The sequence below is a fragment of the Bacillus rossius genome, chromosome 3 (assembly GCF_032445375.1).
Source record: "Bacillus rossius redtenbacheri isolate Brsri chromosome 3, Brsri_v3, whole genome shotgun sequence".
NCBI lineage: Eukaryota > Metazoa > Arthropoda > Insecta > Phasmatodea > Bacillidae > Bacillus > Bacillus rossius.
In genome coordinates this window covers 48,904,473-48,929,893 of record NC_086332.1, presented here as the reverse complement: position 1 = coordinate 48,929,893, position 25,421 = coordinate 48,904,473, and the positions used below count along the sequence as shown (strand labels likewise).

The 25,421-nt window shown below is 34.9% G+C and overlaps 1 protein-coding gene across 1 annotated transcript in view; it reads right to left on the bottom strand.

Annotated features, from left to right (window-relative positions):
• Positions 1 to 25,421, bottom strand: part of LOC134530644 (ralA-binding protein 1) — a 73,094-nt gene that overhangs the window by 41,199 nt on the left and 6,474 nt on the right. The window contains exons 3-9 of the mRNA XM_063365675.1: positions 15,916 to 16,054; positions 15,339 to 15,541; positions 14,282 to 14,398; positions 13,230 to 13,374; positions 10,946 to 11,123; positions 8,578 to 8,708; positions 3,768 to 3,951 (exon numbers count right to left, since the gene is read on the bottom strand). Of these exons, the coding sequence (XP_063221745.1) occupies positions 3,768 to 3,951; positions 8,578 to 8,708; positions 10,946 to 11,123; positions 13,230 to 13,374; positions 14,282 to 14,398; positions 15,339 to 15,541; positions 15,916 to 16,054 (1,097 nt within the window). The remainder of the gene's footprint in view (positions 1 to 3,767; positions 3,952 to 8,577; positions 8,709 to 10,945; positions 11,124 to 13,229; positions 13,375 to 14,281; positions 14,399 to 15,338; positions 15,542 to 15,915; positions 16,055 to 25,421) is intronic.

Genomic DNA, 25,421 nt, shown 5'->3' with positions numbered 1-25,421 from the left:
TGCGACATCTAGTAACGAGTAACGAAACGTTACACACGAATGCATTTCGTTACTCGCATTTTTCGTATGTTTTACGCATGCGCGCGCTTATTCGTTACAAAGAACGATGTTTGTTTATTAAGAAAAGTATAATTTGGAAATTCGTCGTCCAAGTTTTTTACTGTTTATTAAAGGTATTGTGTGTGTAGACAAAGTTTGAGATTGGAACAGAAACAACTTAAGAAAGTATTTTTTACAAATTATAAATATGTATGTTTTTGTTTTTTATTATCGCGTATTTTCACGTTTTTTGTTCTTATCTTAAAAGAGATATTATAATAAAGCTGCTCTAATGAGATTTTATTGTTTCTTGGTTAACAAAAGCTGTTATTTATCAAATACTTTTAATTGTTTATATTCGATTTATTATTATTTACGCGACGTCATACTGTACGCGTACGAAATACGACTCGATTCGTTGCTGTTACATAACATAGCATGTTATGCGGTATCAGAAGTAACGATTAACGATACGAAAGTAACGAGTACTAATTGTTATAGTAACGAATACATACGGGTACACTTTTTTTTAGTTACTTTTACACCTCTACTGAAGTGCCAAGGAGTTGGACGAAAAGGGGTAGGAGAAAATGCTGTGTCATTGCGGGAAGTAGATAACACTTCTACGTGCGAGATACGTGGGTGGCCGAGCGGGCGGGCTGGTAGTATTGCATCACCGCGCGGAGAGCAGGAAGCGTCCCTCATGATGTATGATAAGATAAGGCGGTGAACGTGTAGCTTACGCTACATAGCATAAACTAACTACCGAAGGAAACAAAGAATTATAAACGAATAATATATGGTGTTTTGGTTAAAATAAAGATTTACGGTCATTGTAAACGACGTTATTGTGAATCGGCGACAACTTAAATTGAAACATGAGTACTCAAAACATTAGCGACGTTAATCCGAAACGACGTAAATCGGTACGACGTAAATAGAGGACTTACTGTATGTATGAGAATCTATTGAACATGCAAGTATATAAAATAGTTTTCAGTATTTAATTTTTACTTTAAGGTTTTGTATAAATGGTTTGTTTAAGACCCAGCTCATGAAGTCGTATCCTTTTTTCAAACTTTGTCAACACTTGTTATTAATCTTGATATTTCCTATAGGTCTATTAAGTAGAATTAACGTGTTCGTGATAATAGGTTGGAAAAGTAATACATTACATGGAGAACAGTTGTCTGCGTAGTGTATTAGATTTTAATTTATCACAATAACATTACGTTTGATCCAACATAGTTTTCGAGGCTAATAAATTAGAGGTTTTTTTTAACTTTGTAGTAGGAAAAGACAATTTCCATACCTATATTTATCACGACCGGCATTATCTTAAAGAATTCTGTTAAATTTCGTGTCCGAGTTGAGTATTATCAATTTATTTGTCCGTTACCGAGGTTAGATGTTTACACACCTCTGGCGAGTACGCTTTCATTTTTTCCCCCATTGAAAATAGGTATTTTAACACTCATGGAGAGAGCATTTCACAAGTTAATTCTATCATTTATTTCCCAAAGTACTAAATTTATTGTCATAAGTGAATATATTTATTATATTCTTAACTCATATATTAATATCGCGGGTCCTTGATGGAATTTTATTCCATATGATATGTGTATTTAGATATTTAGAATGATCATAAATATAGCCTATCTATAATGCATTTGTTTACAGGTGTGTTTAAATATAAATTAACTATTTTCTTTTTTTTTTTAATTAATGCATTGCTTTTTGTTCAGCTTGTATAGTGTATTATTAATTAACAAACACAAATACGTATATACAAAAATGTAAGAGATGTTCATGTTGAAAATATCCTTCGCTATTTTTCGTTTTGGTAAATAAAAATATTTAAACATACTTAAATGATTTTTTATCTCTATTTGTGTTAAATAAACCACCCACAAGAAAAAATCCGAAGCTAGTTGGACGCATGCCAACTACCGACGGCCCTAAAAATATGGTTATAGTAGAAAGTAGATATTTGTACAATTTAGCGAGTTTGAATTCTTTCTGAAAAACTTTGTTGAATAAGTCTTTATAAAAACCATAATACAGCTCATAGATAGTGATGGGAGCAATGACAAATTTTATTCCTGTGACACGCCGTGACCAGTGACATGAAAGTCCCAGGGTCAAGTCACCGTGACATTGTCACTGTTAGTGACCTTGTTGCTAAAATGTAAAACCGGAGTTTTTTTAATTAATAAATATAGTGTAACATAATCTCCTAATAATTGTATATTTTTATATATGTGACATTCAACATGTAATCATTAATAAACCAAATTAGTTCATAGTTTATTGGAATTATTAACTATGCATTTTTAAAAATGAAATAAATATCTTCTATATTACTTATAAATATTTTAAAATAAAATATTTTTAAATAAAATACTTTTATTAAAATATAACATTAATCATCACATTTTTTAATAATACTCAAAACACAAAAACTGGGCAATATCCTACTTCACCGAATTAACAGTGTTTGTTTGGCTTTTTTTTTCATTTTTGACAATAACATTTAGTTCAGATTCACAAATGATTTTGAACAGAGTAACTGGACACACCAGTGTCGCATACCTCGCCGAGAAAGTACTCGTGTGTCATGTGTCGCTGCTGCGGCAAGTCACCATTAATTTCCCGGCGCCGTTACTCTTAGGGACCTGCGACTCGTACCACAGTGACACGCCCGCAGTGACTTGCGCCAGTGACACGCTCTGCAGCGACACGTGACCCGTGACATGCCAACCGCGCCGTTACTCTTAGCGACCTGTGACCCACGCCGCAGCGACTCGCACCGCGGTGACACACTCGTAGCGACACGTGACCCGTGACACGGATCGCAGCGACAAGCGCGAAGAGACGTGACATTGGCCCTGTTACTTATAGCTAAAGTCACCACCGTGACACGTGACATTGCAGTCGCCGTGACAAAGTCACCATGACAGTAAATATTCCCCATCCCTACTCATAGATAACATTGTTTATAATGAAATTAACCACAAATAATTACATTTATGAATATGTTATACTTGCTATTCTTTGCCTAGGAACATATTAAATTGCAGGCAATATACTGGGCGTGATGCCTTCAAAGACATAAGCTTCCATATAAGTGTTATTCAGACAGGTAAGAGCTGCCTGCAAGCGAGTGTCTCGTCGAGGCCTGTGGACGAACGCTCCCAGCGCAGCACGCAAGAATATTCCTTCACTGCTACGGAATGAACAGTGAAGGAAAGGAGGGGTGGAAACCCTGAGACTCTCCCCACCCTAGCAGCCGGCCGCACGTACGTCACGGTCGCGTCTGCCCGTCTGACTCCGCCCCCGGCTGTAAACCATGCCTCCCGCAGGGGCAGAAACACGTGGCCGGCCCGGCTCATCGCTGTGAGGGCGCCGCTCCATAAGTGTCTTAAAACACAAATTTAAATCTTTAGTAAGTTATTTGCAATATTGTAAAGATCAGTCCTGTATAAACCTTTGTACTTTAACATAAAGAAAAAAACATTTTTGCTATTTTTTTTAATATAAATATATACAGCCTGATGAAATTTTGCACACTTTCTTTCCAAACCAAATATAAGGAAATTACTGTCAAAATATGACTTTGAGCCCCCCCCCCCCCCCCCCCCCCCCCCTTTTCAACAACCCTAAATGAAGCCTCTTCACTCTTGTGTGAAATCCAGGTAGTAAGTTGTCATTTGACGTGGACAAGTCACCTTGAGCTGCGTGATGATGCGCTGAACCTCCCACAGCTGCTCCTCCTTCTCCTTGGACACGAACCCGGCATTCATCTCGCGGTGTATCTGGTTCAGCAGGGACTCCTGCTTGCGCAGCTCCTCCTCGATCCCTTCCGCGGTGTCTGGCAGGGAGGGGCTGCCCGCGCTCAGCGGCGGCACGTACCTGCCGGCAAGAGGAGAGGTCACTTCCTGGGACAATCGTGAACACAGTGATGCAAGTGACATTTATACATCTTCACAGGATCATCATTCATCATGTATATGATAGTGGTATTTTGATTTTCAGTGATGGAAGAATGAACAGTGTTAGAAAACATAATCCTACACAGGGGTTTCCAAAAAAAATTAATTTCATAAAAAAAAAAAAAAAAAAATTTGCAAACAACAAAAAGTATGTACTATGGAGTGTGATGGCGCAATGGAAAAACACTTCGAATTCCGGTCAAGTTTACCGAAATGGCTCCCCGAAAATACCGTGATTGTTCCTTACTACAGGCCACGGCTGATTACTCTCCCACATTCATTGTGTGTGTCGTCGTGTGTTACGATCTCTGAAAGACCTTGTTGACGAGATGCTGTTTCGAAGAATATTTAGGCAAAGAGAACGCAAAACTTTTATAAAATACTTAACAAAACCTGATATTTATAACTGAATAGTGAGGCTTTATTTATCCCATGCAAAATGTTTCATGGCAGAATCTTCAAATAAACAATATTATTTACTTAAATAAAAATAATTATTAACCAAAACTAACTTTTTAAGATATATTAAAGTAATATTTACTTGCAGAAATTACTTGGTAATTACTCTGTTGACTTTCAAAAAACCAACCTTCAATTAAAGTTTAAATATTTTCTTTATCACATTTTAATATGAAACTTTTATGCATCAAAGCAATGCAGTTTTCAGTCTTTTCAAATGCATATCAGCATAAAACAGATTGTGAAAAAAATTTAACTGTGATATAGCTTAAAAAATTTAATAACACAAGTATGCAAGAATGGCGCACAAAAAAAATTTACCTTGAGGAAAATACTCTGCCAATACCACAAATATTCCTTGAATATGATGCACATAGACTACAACAAAGTCATTTGAAATGACAAGAGTGCGGCAGACGAACACTGTAACTGGCTGCAGATAATGATTATCAGCAACCCAGGAAATTATTTCCCATCATGGAAGATAATTGGTATCAAGAGCTTAGCTCTCAAAATTGAATACATACATAAATGACTGTGTTTCAAACAAACATTTTGTTAACTATGTTTGTAGCAGTGCATTTAACAAATACAATTGTAACAAATATCTAAGCCAAACTAGAAACAAGTTTTGTCTATTTTTTACTTTTTTTGTTTCTAATTTCAATCTAATCTCAAAATGAAACAAATGTTTACCGTACAGGCTTAGTTTTATTAGTTTCAATAATAAATGTTGAACTTCTAAACCCCTTCCTGTATTAATGATTAGTATTATATAAGTAGAGAAATTATACTACAAAGTTAATTACCTATATTGTTACTGCACACTTTGATTTCTAACAAAATAGAAATAATGCAACACTATCATTACAAAATGTCCAATTCAAAGGCTGCTAAATGAAAACCTTCCATATAAGCTATATTGATAAATAAATTAATGAAAGACAAAAAAAATTAGTTGAATAAATATTTTTGTACATGACCAATTTTTATCTACTTTACTTGAAGTTTTCGGGAGTCAACTGCATTCTTCTCTAATGAATAAAATGAATGTTTATGTTATCATTTTAAATTCTAAATCGTTAAGAATCATGTGTATCTGGTAGTAGGTACACAATATCTTTAACATAAAAAAATCTTGAATTTAAAACTACTTTGATAAGGTATATAAGGATAAAATGTCTGGAGTCATGGAAGCAATAGCCACTAATTTTCCTACCATGAACACTATCAAACTCATTCTATTTTAATGTAAAACCTCGAACAACCTATCTACAACTTTTGTATGAAATAATTTTTTATACGACCTATCATGACTGTAAGGGGTGGAATAAACATGGGTTGACTGACAAAAAATGCCTGTCCCTTAATAGACACACTATCAAATCCGTTCAAATTGTTTGTTAGTCTTATATTTTTTTTATCTAAAACTTTTATTTGAAACAATTTTTGATAATACAAACCATTATTGCAAGGGGTTGAAAATGCATTAAATTTTAATAAGAAAATAAATAAGACTTCCTTAACATGTACACTATCGAATACTTTCTTATTTTTGTTTAGCTTTCTAAATATTGTCTAAAACTATCATTTAAATTTTTAACGAACCAACCATTATTGCAATGGGTGAAAATTACAAGGTTCGAAAGTAAAAAATAATCATTAATTTTTTTAAAATAGAAATACCAAATTCATTATAATTTATTGTATAAATCCGAAACTTCATCTAAAACTCTGGCTGAAACAATTTGATGACACCAATTATTACCGTTAAAACAAGGGTTGAAATTTAAAAAATATTCAAATCTTACTCAGCATCAAATTCATTTGAATTTATTTTTAACCATCTTAATATTATCTTAAACCTTGGTGCAAAACAAATTTTTATATAACAACGTTATTAGTACAAAGGATGAAAAATAGTGTTTAAAGATTAAAAAAAAAAAATTCTTAGTTGGCATATAATATGAAATTTGTTCTAAGCTATTCAATGCTTGATACATTGAGTTAAAAAATATACCTATGTAATATTTTAGCTACATGGAAAATAAGAAAATTTTTAATCAATCATTTTGCAATATTGGAGAACATAAATAAGTTATGTACATTAAGTTCTTAAAATGTTGTAGAAGTTTATAGAAGTTTCCAGAATATTTCCAGAATAAATAGGTACTTGGAAATCTACCTACGCCTGTAGGTAGAAAGGGATTTTTTATTATTATACTATATATATGTTTACGATCAAAATACATATATTTGTATTATTAATTACAAATAAATTTAATAAACACGTGAATTATAAACAAATATGGAAATATGTATATTTAAATTCGTTTTTTCACTAAAGTTATCTCACTATTATTTCATTACAGAATTATCAGTATTTGCACAATCCTACAGTTACATTTTTAGGTAGTAATTAAAAACAAATACCGTATTTACTCGCATAAAGGTCGCCATCGCATATAGATCGCACCCATAATTTGAGGTCTTGAATTTGGTATTTAAGATTCCCCCCATATAGGTAGCACCGATAATTTAATGACGCGAACGGCCGGCGCACCGTGCAAGAAAGAGTTAACGGGTACTGTAAAACCCCGCTACTACGAGAACTGATAATGGCATGATAAATTGTTGTAACAACAAGTACTCGTAATAACCGAATATAGAAAATTGAAGTCAAGTTAGATTCCTGACTTCTTAAAATGTCTTAATTGTAGACTATAACTCTAAAACAGTGCTTTGTATTGAAAAAATGTACAGAATAAAAGTTGTAGTAAATTTAATTACGAATAAAAAATGCCTGTTATGATTTTTTATATCTAAAGCGGTTTTCGTTATGGGTTCCGATAAATACTCACGCTAAGTGAATTCACGTCACGCGAGTTCGGCTATGCTAGCCGGCTGGTTGTTATTTTCGTTCAAAACGTGGCGAAGGAACTTGTGTGGATCAGGTAGAAACCATTCGGCTATAAACGAAAGATATAAGAACAATGCTATCCTGAAATGGTGTGACATATTTTTGGAGTAGATAATCACAGCGACAGACAGACAGGATGGGCTCCCGCCCTTGCAGTCAGCGATGTTTATTTTGACAGCTCAAGCAATTATCTTTTCCACGACCCTTCACAGCGTAAAAAAAAAAAAAAAAAAAAAAAAAAATTCAAATGCAGATGGAAAAGTAACTATGCAGTAAAATAAATATATTTACGGCCCTGCTAAATTTTTCTATTCAATAAAATTCGAGGTATTAGTGATTTTTCAGCAGAAACTGCTGTGTGACTAATTAAAAAATAGTATCATAATAACTTAAACTTATAAAGTATTTATTAACGGCGAAGGACAGTCGTATAAGCCCATAAAAATATTTATTTTACCGAGAATGGACTATACAACCTGGCTTTTGACGCACGCGGTGTGGGAGGGGACAGCTGAGACGGCTTTTCGTGTGATAGTGGACGAGCCGAGCTCGGCTAGACACTGCCGCGTGGACAGTCTAGAGGGGTGGTATCTATTTTTAGCCGTCTTTTGTATGCCTGCCTGTTTACAGTACAGCTCTCACCAAGATAAACGTGAACACATAGCGCCCAACAAAGTGTAACAGACTTGTTTTTCTGCCGATTTTACTCAAATTTTCGACTTTCTCTGCTCAAATTTTTCACGGTTGCTCAAAAAACGGTCGTATAAACGGAATGGACGCATCAGAGGGCGGTCGCATTGGTGGGATTCTACTGTATTGCAAAAAAAAAAAATCCTCAAAAATTTTAAAAATTTTTTCTTCACATATAAATCGCACTTCATTTTTTCCTCATCAAATCTGGTAAAATTGCCGCGACCTATATGCGAGTAAATACGGTACCTAACAAATTCACACTGATTGTATTGTGTGGCATTGCTAGCCAAATCTGTATTAAGTTATATATGGTAGTATCACGACTACTAGATGGACAGGCTAGCTATAGGGCAACTGCAAACCCACTTTAATACAAAATACACCACTGCCACAGTTGAGAATATTATATCAAAACAGAGATGCTACTGCTAACTGAACAGAACTTAAAATTGGCAGGTAGATGCTTGTACTTACTTCTTGAGTGACACGTCAGGGAACAATGCCTGGCAGTGACACAGAAGTGCTGTCAGAAGTCGGTGACTCATCAGCAGCACAGGACTAAGTGTTATTGCTATGTTCTGTGCGTTCATCTTGTTCACCTTCTCCTACACCACAAAAGAAAGAAAATTCACAGGCATACCTTAATGCTTAAAAGGACTTCATGCAAGATTATCCACCAATATTTTTCAATGCTATACTAATACAAATAGACTAAGAAGAGTAAACTACTGCACTACGTTATAATCAGCATCTGACTCCAGAGACACATGAAAAGTTATTTTTTACACTGAGCTACAACAAAAAAATTCTTCTCCACCTAAGGGCGCTCTCTGCCCAAGCAAATTTTCAGGAAAAACAATGCTATTTCAAAACTATTCACGATATCAGAGTGGGGCCTGTTTATGAAAAGCATTTGAGACTTTGCTGAGGGCTGAAAAGTACTTTTGATTTCAGATTAAATTTTAAACTGTATTATGAGAAGAGTAAAAATGGCTAAAAGGCGTGTTTACGGAGTGATTTTTAGAAGTAAAACAACTAGTACAAATTACTGAAAGCACTTAAGGGACTTGCATTACACCTTTATCTTAATTTCTACATCATATGTTACGGTCACCGCTCATATTTCACAGTTTTCTTGTGATGAGAAATAATGCACACCAGTTCAAAGCATTGCGCTTAGAGGCTATACCGCGCTAGAAACTCCAGTGAGCGTCACGTATCATCCTGCTTTATTAACACACATACACCCCGACAGAAGGATAGCTCCATTTGGCATATTGCACAAAACCTTCCACTGATTATAAAGTAACACAGCCAGGAGATCAAATATTGTGATTATTGACACTGAAAACTTCATCAAATAGTTCTATTCTCTTGAAATATCAATTTTTTTTTATAGATTAAATTATGTTATGTTTTTTAAAATCAATATTACGAACATGGCAATTTACACTCTCAAATATTAGTCTTTCATGTCTCTACAGCTTCTACCACTTCCAAATCTAGAATATTTGAGTCATTCACATCCCTACCATTTCTGCAGCAACCTTGGAAACATTCTGATATGAAACAGATAAGTGTCACAATGTGTTAATACAAGCCATTGCTATAATATGTAATCAATAACAAGCCTCAAATTACAGTGTTCAAGATTGCAATGATTCTGAAGTCGTAACACAACATGTACGCAATTTAAGACTGGAATAATTCAGTTGTCTTAACTACACAAAAGTTGAGATCTGCAAACAATATGGAACAATTAACGATGTAGCAAGACCCTGAACTCATATTAAAGAGGACACGAGTTCAAATCCCAGTTGGACCATCCTGATTTCGGTTTGGGCATTTCTGATACCTTCTTTTTCGATAAGCAATAAAAATTCCTGATACCACCATAGATAACTGATGCTACAATCAACATTTACAATTACTGGTCACACTATATAAATAATAGTTGAAACCTAATTTGTTATAAATATCTTTGAGAACTTCATTTTCTTTTTCTAAATATACATTCAAAGCAAGTTTATTGAAAATTGTGCAAAACTTATTAAGTAAACATAGTCATTTATATTCACTGTAGTCAAATAGTGCCTAAGTTTATAATTAAGATTTGCCCTTAAAAATGTAGTTAAAATAATTCAGTAAGGTTAAGAATATTTTTAAAACTATAATAAATAAACATAACAAGCATTTTTAAAAAATCAACTTTGACAACACATTTATTCCAATATCTCAGTTACCTAAGGCAATACCTTGGTATCACCTAAAAGCTGAATATAAACTCATATCTGATTCCAGTATTGGGTATCTGAACAGCCCTAATTTCAGTTTCTGTTTCTCGTGATCATTCCTGACAAATGCAGAGATGGTTCCTTACTACTTTCCCTATTCCATGACTGATTCCTTTCTCAATATCCCAAGTTTGTTAGTCGTGTGTTACATCACTAATAACCTCGCTTCTCACAAGAAGTTATTCCCAAATACTGTGAAAGGTGTTTAATCCGGCATGCTCGAGACCACTGCCATGCCAGATTAGCGTTTTTGCCAATTTATTGAACGTCAATTTAGTTTTGCCAGAAATAGTAAATATGTATTTGTGAAAAGTAGCAAGTAACACTGTAGTGAAATAAAAACTGACAGTGATGGTAAAGAGAACGAAAAATGCAGGCAGTGCAGTGATGCGACATGGTGAGCAAGGTCAACTTCTTGACTCCACACCCGAAAAAGAACTAAACGCGAGTGGCTGGATTGATGCCAGATCACAGGCACATAGACCGCTGTAAAATGAAAATATAATCGGCGGACAGCGCAGTGGGGGAGAGTGGAGAGAGACACTCACGTAGGTGGTGACGCGGTCGAGGTGCGCGATCAGCCAGGCCAGCAAATGGCGGTGGCAGGTGGGCAGCTGGTCGACCAGCGCTTTCAGCTCCGCTTCTCGCTGGGCCACCTCTTTCACTGCGGCCGCCTCCTCGAACCTCGCCAGCAGCTCGTTGGTCAACACCGGCTCTGGCAGCTCCCTGTGTGGACCACACACACTCAATTGTGTCCTGCTCCATCCTCCTCGCTCAGGAGCGCACCCAGGGACTATTTGGAGATGGAGCAGAGGGGAGCGTAAAACTGGAGAGTTTTGGGCGGTAGGAATACTGCCCAGTTACATAGGGAGACAGAAAATTTTGAAAAGTAATAGCCTCCTATATTTTAAAAAATTACGGACGTCTTGAAGAGTAATCATTTTGATAAAGTTTTAGGTATTTTTGACTATGGAGGTTATTGGTAACAGGAGAGGGAGCGATCGCCCCATGTTTTTTCCCCAAGGCCATTTTGCCAACACTAACTTCCAATCCACCAACAGAACTGTTGATTTACTTCAGCTGATATTAATTTCCCTGAACTAGCATAACCTCAAAGACATCATATCAGGTTGTAATCTTTGGTGAATAGGTAAATCACTTTATTGTTATGTTACCAAGTAACCCGCCACGGCTTTGCATGGATGTGAACTACTAATGTGGCATCATTAAGATTTAATAAGTACTTACTCTGAAGTATCAAGTTCTCCTAAGGGTTTGGTGTTTTCAAAAATTATATATGTACCTACTAACAAGTACTTCAAGTACTACTGTTAACTTAAGAGTTTCTTTGTAAACAACACTGACAGCTTTTTTCTCATGAGACAATACAAACAGATTTTGTTTAGAAGTCACATTTGTAAGAGCTACATATAACTGTACATGTGAAAAGCATTCAACACTCAAATCTATTCCTTTATAAGACCTATTCTGTAGTACCTCAATTTGATATATCAGTCATGTAAAAGTCAACATAAATGCCCTAAAAGCATCTTTTTATGACTCATTATAAAACATTTTTTTGCTTATAATTATAATAAAGTGTTAGAAGTTCACGATTTTATAGTTAAAGATTAGGTAAGTCTGAATCTTTAAACTTCCAATGTTTAAAGCAGAATTTATAAATTTTCAACAGAATAGTTACAGTTTTTCGATTGTCCAATACCTATTTAAAAAAAAAAGTTTATCATAAAACATTTTTACAATGAATGTAACTGAATTTTTTTTTAAATTAACAGTACTTTTGAGGTATCAAACACAAGAGTATGATATTGCTATCTGGAAGGTACTGATTATTTATCATGACCGGAGAAAGTTTGAATTTGAATGCAGAAAAACCATTTCTTGTGCATGCTCCGGTGGAAGATGAAGTCTTGTGATGACGTTTCCAGCAGCAGAAAACTTACGTTCCTGTTGACTTGCGTTACAAGAATAGGAAAAAATTTTTTTGTACTGGTAGAGGAAGTTTTGGATATCTGCCCTGACTTGTTGTAATCCACTGTTGTTAGTCAAGGTTAGTTTGGCACTATAGGACAAACTATCAGGGCAAACCAGAGTGGGTCAGTGTGTTATTGTTATTTGCAATAAACATCCACAACTGTCTTTATGCCTTTCTCTGTTCGGTAGGGAACTACTCTGCTCCCCCCTTGCTCTAACGGTCTGTCCCATTGCCAAGGCTCTTTGCTGGCACCCCGCCGACCCTGAAGGAAGGAACAAGGCACACCGGCTCAGTGATGTAAGTTCGGCCCTCATGACCTGCCCCATTCCCCTCCGACACACCAGTGGAGTGAGTTGTGTAGTGACTGGAGTACTTTTCGCAAACCTGGTCTGATGGAATAAAACAATCACTGAAGAATCCGCCGCCCATAGCTGCCCGGCCTCGAGCACCAGCTGGAAAAGTAGTTACGACCAGTGGCTTAGCCAGGATTTGTGTATGGGGGGTATTAAGAAGCATGCCTCCCCCCCCTCCCCACCGTATTAAAGCGGGGGGTCCTCCCCTGGGAAAATTTGGATTTTAAGGTGTAAAATAGTGCTATTTTAGCAGTTTTAGATACTTAAATTTAAATATTGTAATGGTAAAAATTTTATAAATTTTAATATGAAATTTGTTTGAGTGATGAATAAGAAATTAATTAAAGATTTGGTGCTAAGGGGGGAGGGGTTAAACCCCTAACCCCCCCCCCCCCCGGATATGCCCCTGGTTACGACCAAGCACAGGTGGTCGGATGGGATGCACCACTGCGAAGCTGAGAAGCTACTCTCCTGGTCGCTAACCTGAGGAACTGCTTGAGGAGACTGGTGACCACCGGCGGCTCATAGTCGGCCAGCCGGACTGCCTCCCGCTGGTTGTACTGGCGACGCAGGTGCTGCACCTTGGACTTGATCCCAGACAGCTTGTAGATGTTCTCCATGTTCAGGCCTGCACCACAAAACACTAACACTATATGCAAGTACATGCCACAGTATGGCATTTACAATGAATGGTTTTCAACCTGAAATACTATGGTTCCGCACATTCTCAATACATACAGACAAGAGCTTATGGTTTCAATTTAATAAAAAATGGTTTTAAATACTCAGCCCAATAAAATAGCAGTGAAATTTATAATTTGTTATGCAGCGTTTTGACATAATCTTGTCCCTAGCAATACAGCACCAATGAAGCCACTCACGTTAAGATTTTATTGAGTGGATTCCGGCTGTTGACCTTGGTGCCAGGTCGCATTACTTCACTGCTTCTTTGTTTAGTTCACTCAAAGTTTACAATAACTGTCCAATTTTATTTTGGTACAGTGTTTCCTGATTTCTAGCAGGTAACATTTCATATGTTAATTTCAGCAATAATTTATTGAAGAAGACTAATGCTCTACAGTATTTTTTTATTTCTATGTACCAGCTTATTACCACTTCTTTTAAATACCACTGTACTGTATATTAATTTTCCTTTGGTATATCAGCTAAAACTATGTAGACACACTACAATCCGGCAAAATTGCTACTCCAGGATGGCTGAGGTCCTGAATGTAATTGATTAAAAATCCTTTCAATGTACTATAGTATATACTATACTTATGCAAAAAAATTATATATATTTTTTTGTAATTTTTCCCTACTTCAACACAAAACCAAATTTTAAACTACTTTAAGCCTAAATGTTAGAATAACAATAAGAATGTTTATTTTACCTACTAAGTGGAATGAAAGTCATATTCACAAGTATTCTGTCTGCCATTAATTTTTCACCCTTTGGCTAATAGACTTGCAGTACGCCTCATCCACACAAAATAATGGTTGAAAATAAAACTATTAACTTAGAACGCACTGACCACACTCCTGGACGTAATCGATGCAGTTGCGGACCACAAGAGGAATGTCGACCCCATCGTGGCAACGACTGCGCTCCACAGCAACCTGCAGGCTCACCCCAAACACTGGCTGTTCGTCTGAAACAAAACAATCCGACTTTAAAATACAAAACTCTACGACTTGCATGCCAGGCGATAGGTAGTCGCAATTACGAAAATAACTCTGGTATATGCCAATAATATATCAATAATTGAAGAGACCAATCCAAAAAACCAGTAAAAATTAAAATAATTATAATATATAAGCCAGATGCTAATTAATAAAGTCAATCAACTCACCTCATATAGGAATATCTATATTTCAAGTAGCCAGTACACTAACCTGCATCAATCAGTGCATCAATCTGCTTGAAGCCTTTATGACATGGTGGAAGGGATTGGCTGGTTGACTTATCTAAATATGTTTGAATTACAGTGAAGCTGCATGTAAAGTTAACAGGAATCGTATGTACATCGTGTTTCTCATGCCATGATGCAAGTCGAGTAGTCCCTAATTACTGATCCCAGCCTTGGGTACTGCAGTCACTGGGCTGAAGCAAATTAAATGGAAATGCTGGGTTTGTGAACCCTTAAAATTATAAATCTGTAAGGTTGTCATCCATTTTTTCTTCAGGGCATGAGGTTAACTTTTGACATATCGTGGGAATGTCATGTTCCAAACCCATACTTGGAACACCTCTGTGGTTATCTCACAGACTTGAATGGCAAGACCTGGTCATCCACGTGTACCACACTTTGCATTTGACCTGGGTTGCATACACAAATTCTGAATGGAAGGCATCACTCTACATGTTTTTAGATTGTATGCTGAACTAGTCTTTTGCTTTCTCCTCTGAGATTTGTAAATCTACAGTGTGAAATACTATGTAATGGCTCTTAAAGTCAATTAAGAACTATTTTTGAAAATGCACTTTGGCATAACAAAGCTATTAATAAGTGTCCACAAATATGCATTTTAAGCTGAACATTTCAGATTGACAGCACCCAAACACTAAAACATGACCTAAAGTGCACTTACCGCCATCCACGCAGTCTTCATGCTTTGACTTCTTCCGTTCCTTGAGCTTCAACTTTCCTTTCACATCTTTATCCTTTTTCTTCTCTTTGTCACATTCTTTCTCCTTTTCCTTCTCCTTCCCATCCTTCTCTCGAGACTTTTCTCGCTTCTCCTTCTTGCTTGGGAACTTAAAAGATTTAGATTTCTTTGATTTCGAAGGACTTCTGAAAATGGCCACAAACACTGTTAAGTTACGTCTATAATACAATTCAAGTGAACTATACTAAACAGAAATTCCCATGAAAACTCACAACCAAAGAAGTAAAAACCATTGTATTAGCATGCCCAACCTGTCTCAAAAAAATGCATTATCCTCCCTTAGTTCACATCTTTCCCTCCCATCCAGCCAATAAGAACACAGCAATCAAGTCCAAAATCATGCCTCATTCACACGGTGGTGAACAAAAAGAAGGTGCAACTTTTGTAGGAGGGAACTTGAACAGGCTACTACATTAAGAATTTAAATAGGTACTAAAAAGATGAAGGCCAGTATCTGGTAGCTGAAATTATTCAATTATGCATGTATGATATAACTCACTTCATCTCTGAATCTTCTTCAGGGGAACTTTCACCTTCCAAGGCGGCATACCCTCTGTCTTTCTTGGAGTCCTTCTTGTCTTTGCGTTTGCCAATTAGGAGATCCTTCTTAGAGAGTCGTTCATGACCATCATCACTGACTGCAAGACAAGAATACAACAAATATTACAGTGCATTCCAGCAATCTGAACATGCTACATTATTTATCAGAGTTTTTTTTCAGTCTAGGAGGTTTTAAAACATAAAAAGTTTGTCAGTAGGGAAGATGTTGACAAGAAAGTTCAAATAGAATTTTTTTTGCAGAAGCTAACAGGAATGACTCAGAAATAAATTTTTCTGAATGTTCAGATTAGCTGCAATGCACTATACAGTAATCATGATGAAACTTTATGAACAGCATTAATGATTAACTACTTACAGCATTCTAATAGTAAAGAAAACATTATAAAGGGTAAACCTACACCTTCATTGTACAAGCATATCTGGAACTAAATAATATGTATTGTTTTGGCAATGTACTACTTCATTCTGAGTCAAGTCATTTGTTCTCTGTGTTTCATACATATTTTCATAAGAATGCTATCTTTACTGTGAAATGTTTAATATTTACAACTACCAATAAGATGTATTGTTTCAAACTAGCAATAACTCCAGCTGAATAATTTCAGTAATTTAACTAATTTTTTTGTGTACTCAAGATGACCGCAAGTATTCTTTATGTTTAAAATTTTAAGAAAACATTTTAGTTAAAGTAAAGATTCAGAAATGTGAATTGATACGAATTTGTAAAGGCTACTGTAATAGTGGTCGTTACATTTTGTTCATTTCGAGTAGGATGGCTCAGCATGTTTTGAAAAAAATATATATATATATATATTGTCACTCTAATCAAGAAAGGAAAAGGTTCTAGAAGGAATGAGTATTAGTCTCGACGAGCTAAAGGACAGAAGCTAATTTTCTGGGATCCAGTTTTTGATAACATAATACAAAATAAATATACGAAAACAGCATAGTAATTGATTTTTGATATTGAACTATAGCTGGAGAATAAGAATTAAGAAATTTTGATGATTTTAAGAACAATCATTTTTTAAGCATATGCTTTCGTCAAACAAATATTTCACGAAGTGAAACTACAATAGTTCCTGTGAAGTATACAGAAACAAAATTCTTGGAATTGATACTGATTATAACAGAAATTTTACTATTTTTCAAGAAGAAAAAATTCAGTATAACTAATGCTACGAGATTCCGAATCCTCGACGAAGGAAAGATGACGTCAGATCCTGAGCCCAAAGCTGTCGACACAGAGCAGAGTACCAGAATCAACGATGAAGGAAGGATAGCTGCTGTTCTCGAGTGGTATTTTTGCGGCATACAATCCAACCACTGAAGGAAGGACGACATCTGCTTCCAAGTTCCAAGACGACTGCAGTGCCATGTAGTTGGACGTAATTAATATTGCTGTGTATAAGGTATTAGTAAGGTAAGTAGGAGCCTTAACTGAGTTGAGTTTGACATTATACTGTTGATAGACCGTATAGAATATTGGAATTTCATACATATAAACTTTATTATCAAACTTTGAACTGAATAACAATATTTCCAAACCAATTTGGTTCAAATTTATTTGTAATGTTATTTGAATTATGTCAATTAATTACGACTAAATCAGACAGTTACCAATATTCAAATGTAAATTGGAATATCTACCTAATTTTTCCTTATTTATTGAAAGATTTTTTTTAACTACCCACAGGTCTAGCTGTATTATAACTAAGCATAGACAAAGTATAACTTTACATACTACTGAAAGATAGGTTACCGAAACTGTTAAACCACTAACTAAACAACGTTATTTCTGATTTTATATTATGAAATAAAAAAGGTTAATTTCTATTGGATACATACAAGTGTTACACAATTTTGCATAATTTGTCCGTTAAGGCCGATTCATTCGCTTTCAGAATATTGTACTGGTATTTAGTTTAGGTGACATTAACTTGTCATAAACTATTAATGAAGAGAGGTTGTGATATCGATTTACATGTTCATTTTGGATCAATTTGAGCGAAAATAAGAATTTCATCACATTAAGTTGAGACAAAAATAAGTCTTTTGAGGCAAGAGAAGAGGACTCAAAGTACAAAGAAAAAATTAGAAGTCTATTGAAAAAAAAAAAAAAACTAAACATGTACCTCAAGTTTGCAGTTTCAGTATTATGTTTTACCACCAATCAAACTGTAGAATTTGAATGATTCAAAACACACAGGAAATGGGCTATGTAACCTTACCAAGTAAAGTGCATAGTGCACAATAAACCCTCTTGCTTCTGATACCATGCTTTCCCACAGACCTTAAGGCTAAGATCCTTAGTTTTTCCAAGAAAATTATTTCTGCCATGAATATCGTAGTAGATAAAAAAATATATAAACAGCAGAATTGTAAACAAAACTTTAAATTTTGTAAATATGATGATTAAAATTTTCTCAAAAAATGCTTTCTTATTTAATTTTAATTTTGAAATTTTCAAAACTAAATATTAGGTATATATTTAAACGGTACATGGCTGTTACTTTGCACACAACTTAAAGGAGGTACAATGAACAATCCTGCCGTATAATTTTTTTAATACAACATACAGAATTTAAATAATCTGAGTACAAAATATTGTGATTTAACTGTCACTTGCCGCGCATGAAAGGAACGAGTTCAACAGTTTGCCGCTAGAGCTCCGATTAGTTCCGAGTTTACTCACTAGATGCCTCGAATATCACAGGAGTTCAGGCGGGAATATTACCGCTTCGAAACGGTCAAAACACAACACTAGTATCAGCAATAGTAATATATGAATTGAAAACCGTCTCACGTTGTCGACAATTTCTATAGATATATTTGTCAGCTTCTCAGTGATGTAAATTATAATTAAAATGCTTCACTTGACGTGACAAATTTATTCATAGAATATTTTTTATTTAAAATCATCTAACTACAATTACTGAATTGTTTTAGTAGATAGAGATTTATTATAATAGTTGGGCGCCTTAAAAAAACTTATTTTGGAAATATTAAAGTGCTAAATATGATATCTAACCTGTTTCGTTTACGGGCATCTACGTGAACGTCGCAAATTACATTTATTACAACATTATTTCACATATTATCTTAGTGACTTCATTATGTATTTTGATATGACTCTTTACTGTAACACATGAATGAATCCTGCAATCACGGTGTATTAAAATAATAGAAAAATGGTTTCATATAATAATATAACTTCCAAAATCAACTAAAATTATTATTTATACTTCTATTCAAGAATCGTACATTCAAGACAAATATATAATGTTTAAGATTTTATTAGAATATTTCAATAATTATTGTAAAAAAATTGATTTGCAAAATGACAATGATTTTGTATAAATTTATTTAATTATATTTATTTAGTTATAATTTATTTAATTATGTTTCTTTAATTATATTTGTACCTCGACTTTAGCTCTGGTAGTATGGGCTATACCTCTGGGTGTAATGTTACATAAATGAGTTATGATCAAAATATTAATAGATGTTTAAAAAAAAATTAGTAACTGAAGGACCAGCCGCCTATGGTAACTTCCTCCCGTAATGATTTAGTTATGTATATAACGATACAAAAATAAGGGAAAATCTCTCGATGCTGTCGTTCAAGTATGGTTAACTAAAGGTCGTTTAAAATTACCTTTGGTTTTTAACAATGGATTTTTCACTACCCAAGCATTTATTGTATCACTAACCTTGAGCATTTTCGTTAGTTACACAAGTTCGTTAGAAACGCAATTACAAGGCAGTGGCGATTCTTTTTTTTTTTTTTTTTGCTTCTGGGGTCATGTAAAATTATGTTTTAAAACAAATATTGGCCAAAAAGAATTATATATTTTTCAATTTAACTTCCGCTACATTATTTGCAACTATAAATCATCATAGAAACATAAGTTCCACGTGCGCGCACACACGCACGCATATGTATACATGTAAATACTTTTGAACAAGTGAAATGAGGAGTTTCAGCAAATAAACATTCAGGTAATTTTCCATAATACAATTTTAAAGACCTTTATACTGTGTTCTTACATTTGCAGTTAGATTTATTTAAATTCTTTGGCAAATATTACAATTTAAAAACTTTTTTGAGTATGTCCCGTAATTTTTTTAGGTAATTTTATTTGTGTTACAAGAAACCGAAGACCTTTCTGAAGTAAAATTATTATGTACATAAAATGTGTTTAAATGGGTGTGTAATACTTCGATGAAATTGATACAGAATTATATGAAATAAAATTCTACTGTTTTACCAGCCTTTGAGCTATCTAGTTTACGTGAAATTGTTATAATTAAACTTTAGGGCCTAAATTTTGAATTGCTCGAATATGCAAAAAGTAGTTCCCTCGCTCACATACTGGCCAATACAAATTCTAACCCACTGCCAAAAGGGCTGGAAACTTGAAATTTGGGTCGCAGCCTCAATGAGGAAATTCGGGAAAGTACCAATTTTTATTTTATAATTATTAAAAAAATAAAATTAAGAAATAGGCACGCACCTTTAAAATCGGTGTATACCTTCTTTCGGAAGAACGTTGTTGCAGAAATTATTGTTTACTTCTCATGCTTGTACAAATTGAACAGTACTGTGAATGTATTTGATGACATAAGCAATAATAAGTTATTAGCTGATATTGAATACAAACAATTTTTTTTCGTGACCAAAAAAAATAAGGTTCTCTGCTTGGCGAGTGATAAAATTATACTAATGTCAAAAATATGTTATCGGGAAAAAATAAATGAAGTTATTTTATACCCATAAAATCAAACTGCAAAGTCTTTGCAACTGGTATCTCACACAAGAAATATAAAACATATTCGTGCTTCGTTTTGTATAAAAATAAAACACATCATATAATATCGGGAGACAGCCTTGAAAATCGTGCATATCACCAACATGGCCAATCAGACTCATAGTAATGTTTATGATGGCAATATTTTCGGGGTAGTTTTACGCTCAAAATTAATACAAAACCAAATCAGCAATCCTTGTATAATAATTTATAATACTACAAAAAATCTTCCATTTCCTTCGAATTGTATTGAGCACTAAAATATTGATTTACTTTTGGCCCAGATTTTATTTGAAGATACTCTGTACAGTTCCGCTTGTTTGCATTGTTTATTTATCAGGTTTAAATCATGGCCAAATTAATTGAACTGTAAAACAAATTATTTATATGTGTGTGTCTGGTTTGGAATCAGTATGATGTAATGAAAAACTATGTTCTATCAGTGTAATGAATGGTTGTACCCTTATAAGCGTTGAATATTTATGAAAATTTTATTTCTTTGGTTTTTAAAGCCGCAGACTTGTATTTTATTTATTTCATTTAGACAACAACATGCGTCCGTGTTTTCTACATGGCACGCTCTGTAATATTTTGAATATTATAGTAATTTTGGCTTTTTAAAATCTGTGATTTATGTGCAGTAGAGTAATTTGTAATTGTTTATAATTTCTTTTCATATTTTTAATGATCCATTTGCTAATAGTATATACACTTCTCCATTTATTATAATAAACACATATTACATTATTGGAATTCGTTCAGAATGGGTATCACAAGACTACAAAAACTATTCTCCTGCATAAGAAAGGTGATAATACCAGTAAAGAAAATTATCGTCCGAGAGCAATTACGTCTTATATCTAGGGACACCTGTATTTCGCGAATACATTTCGTGTCAAGGTATTTTACAAAACACTGTAGATTTTTCTTGTAATTATTGGCTGTGGTCAGTGAAGGCTGTTTTCCCGCACTCGACGGGGCCAATGAGGACTTTGTTACCGTACTGCTGCACGCCTGCAATTCGCCAAACCTCTAAGGAAAAAGCTACAGTTATGTGTGAAATAGCCTGACACGAGATGTATTCGCGAAATACAGGTGTCCTTACTTATATCGAAAAATATTTGATCATTGTATGATAATTTTAAGTATGAAATGTAAAACATATTTTCAAATTTAATACATGGTTTTACATCAACTCTAAGTACTAAAACACATACTGCTTATTTTCTACAAAAAAAATCTATACACAGCAACTGATTATGAATCAATTGAGTTTTTTTATAAAGCATCTAAGGCCTTGATTGTTTAAATATATTGTTGGTAAATTAACTAAACTAGGAATACTATCAAATGCACAAAAATAGAAGAGTTTGATCTTAATGATATAAAGCATAATCTATCTATTTAGCACAGCCTGAATAATTCATTCCCCATTGTCAAGACTAAAATCAAAAAAACCGCGAAAGAAGCAGTATAAAATAACTATCTCATTATCTTTTCGGGTGACTCAAATATCATACAAACAAAACGAAATATTCTTAAACGCAAGAAAGCATATTTTAAACACTGTAAATAACTTAGATTTTAAATCAAAGGATAATTATCAGTCTGTAAAATTTAGTTAACGATGAGTTGGAAACAGAACATCAAACATATATCATATGTGTTACTACCAACAGAGAACTCTCACACAATACAATTCCTTTCTGCGCAACCTGCAAGCTCCGGTACCTTCTGTAAAAACAAATATATGTAAAACTTTTCCGGAAGTCGTACCATGGTAACGACTGAAATACGAAGCCTTACTTCTAAATCTACTTAGCTAGAGAACAAATTGTATTACATTATTTTCATAAAATTAACACCTACATACGAACATAACTAAGCTCTTTCATTAATTTTTTTAGTTACGTGATATTTATTTTTTAGTTATAAAGGAATCCAACTTGAACAGTAAAAAAGAAAGGCTTTTAATGAACAAACAAACTAATTCATTATAGATAACTGTTCAAACCATTTAAGATTCATCCTGTTACATAATTTTTTATATTTATATACATCTAATGTATAAACAAATCTGAAAAAAAAAAAGGCAATAAATTCCGATTGACTTCATTATCGAACTAGAATAAAACACAAAATACACTTGCAGAGAACCAACAAATATATTGCGTAAGTGTTTCTGCAATGGAATTAAACTTTAAAATTGCCTTTATTATTTCAAAAAAATAATTTAAATCTCCAAGCAAATGTAAGAACACGTCTTCTAGATATAATGGAAGATTATAATGCCGTGTCCGAATTCGCCTGAAGAATATACTTGTAGATACTTTGGAAGTGACTTCGCAAGGCTATCAAAAATGGACGTGAAGTATGCTATGCAATACGCAACCAACGCAAGTAAATGAATCTGTGTAATTCTCGCGTACTTCCAGTTGAAAATACGTTTTCATTTGAAAAATGTTTGGTCATATTTTATATATCATTTAAATAATTTAAGAGGTCGTAAAATAAATATAATTTATTTTGTATTTGACTGGTATAAATAAATAAATTGACAAAATTAATTTATGGATGTTTAAAACGAAGTTTCAACAAACACATGTACATATTTAGCCTACCGATCGTTACTACAAAACAAAAGTACAACAATAATGTAAGTTGCCGTAAATTCACGTGACAGCGATGAAGTCTTAAAAAAAAGGACTAATTTCACATGCGTTTAAAAATAAAATCTAAAATCTTTTTTGGCTGGCTAAACATTGAACCTATCCGGATTCGTCAAAGGCAAGTGAAGACGCAAGGTTGCAAACATGTAACGGTGGTCAACGTTTAACTGTTTGTGTAATACATATACGCACACACCTGTGACAAAATGCGTAAAAAAATAAAATTTGTAGAAGTGCAAAACCTTTGTTGTACACACACACAGTTAAATTTTTTTTTTTTACGGGGGCAGGAAAACTACATTACTGGCCAACTTATTTGAATATAGTGGTTAGCTGTGAACGAGCGTTCTTGCAAAAGAGATCAAATCTGATAGTTTTGGCCACATAATCAACGCAGTAAAACATACAATTTGTATATCGTATATGTGTAGTGCACCAAATTAATATTTATTATAATTACCTTGGTTTACACTCGGTTACGTACGGGTTTCTAACTGAAATGTACCAAAAATAATAATATTTATTCTCTTGCGCTTTGTTGAGGATTCAGTATTCTTGGGTGGGTGTCAGGGACATGGACAGAGTGGCAAAGGGATTGGAAAACTAATACTCGCCGAGGCAGAGTACACCCTTCCCCCACCCCCCTCTCCCTGACCGGTCGTAAACATGACTCCCCGCTGGGCGATAAGAATTCTGAGAACAGCGTCCTCTTTCCCACCCCCCTTCCTTTTCCCTAGCGTCGCTACATCGTTCAACCGTACTGCTAGTGCGCTCTGTTGAGGACGTAGATAACTACGCGTGTCTTTGCCCGCTCGCGAGAAACTCAGGATCTTAGCCTTAACTTAAGTTCAGGTACATAAACTTCAGGGGCGTACACAAAAGAATACATTCCAAAAAAAAATTTGATAGCAAACAGGAGGCAAAATCTTTCTCTCTCTCACCCTGTCCCCCCAACTCCCATATTTTTTTTTTCCAAAATGAAATTCTGCCATTTTGCATTCTTCAATGTAAATCAAACTTCAGATAATGAAATGAAAAGGATGGAAGGGTTTAGGTTCGGCGAGTTCAAAATCTTAAATCTTCTTCATGCTGAAAACAAAATATGAATTAGCAATACTTTGCAGATGAACGTCATTCCCGATAATCAACGACTTATTGACTCGCCATACCATACAAGATAGCAATGATTGTGTTTCTTTATTCCAGCTTTTCTTCAGCACAGCTGTTTTCTTGTTTGGGCATATGCTTCACCAGTATTGTTTTGAAATACAGAAGATCAAAATTGTTAAGTTCACATTCCCAAACATTGGCAATGTTGTGAGGGTGTACCGGTGTTGCGTTTTGGACTAGTTAATGGTGGGCGCCACCACATGAGTGGGCACGTGGACCCGACTAGAGGCTTTTACTCAGGGTGTTACGTGGCCCATGTAAGGCAAGATATTAGCCCTCCTGATATCGAATTCAGCACCTGTTCCTAACCGAGCCCGCTCTCAGCGTCTGGCACGCTTCTACCTAACCGCAGTGGGCTCTTAGGGCGTCCCACACGCCGCTGACTGGGTTAAGGACCCACGTGGCCCCCCCGAATACAAAGACACGTGACTCAATTAAGTTGGTTTTTATTCATACGTTACACCCTCCTACAATCCTCCTTTTACACTGTTAAAAACACCCGAGGCACGAATCGGTTTAAGTTGAGGAGGCGGGCCACACACGTGGCCGCCTCAAGCCTTTACGTAAAACGCAGGTGGTGAAAAACTCCTGAGAGTATAAAAATTAATAATTACACAGCCCCACCGACCGAGAGAGGCCCCGAGGATAGAAAAGAAAACGATTTGAATTATTTAAATTAAAAGAACTACTTATCGGTGAGACAACGGTGATGTCCCCGGGGTGTCTGCAGAGACTTCCGCTCTCGGCCAGCTGTAGAAGGAGACTGGGGGGAGACAAGGGCTCGCGGCAGCAAA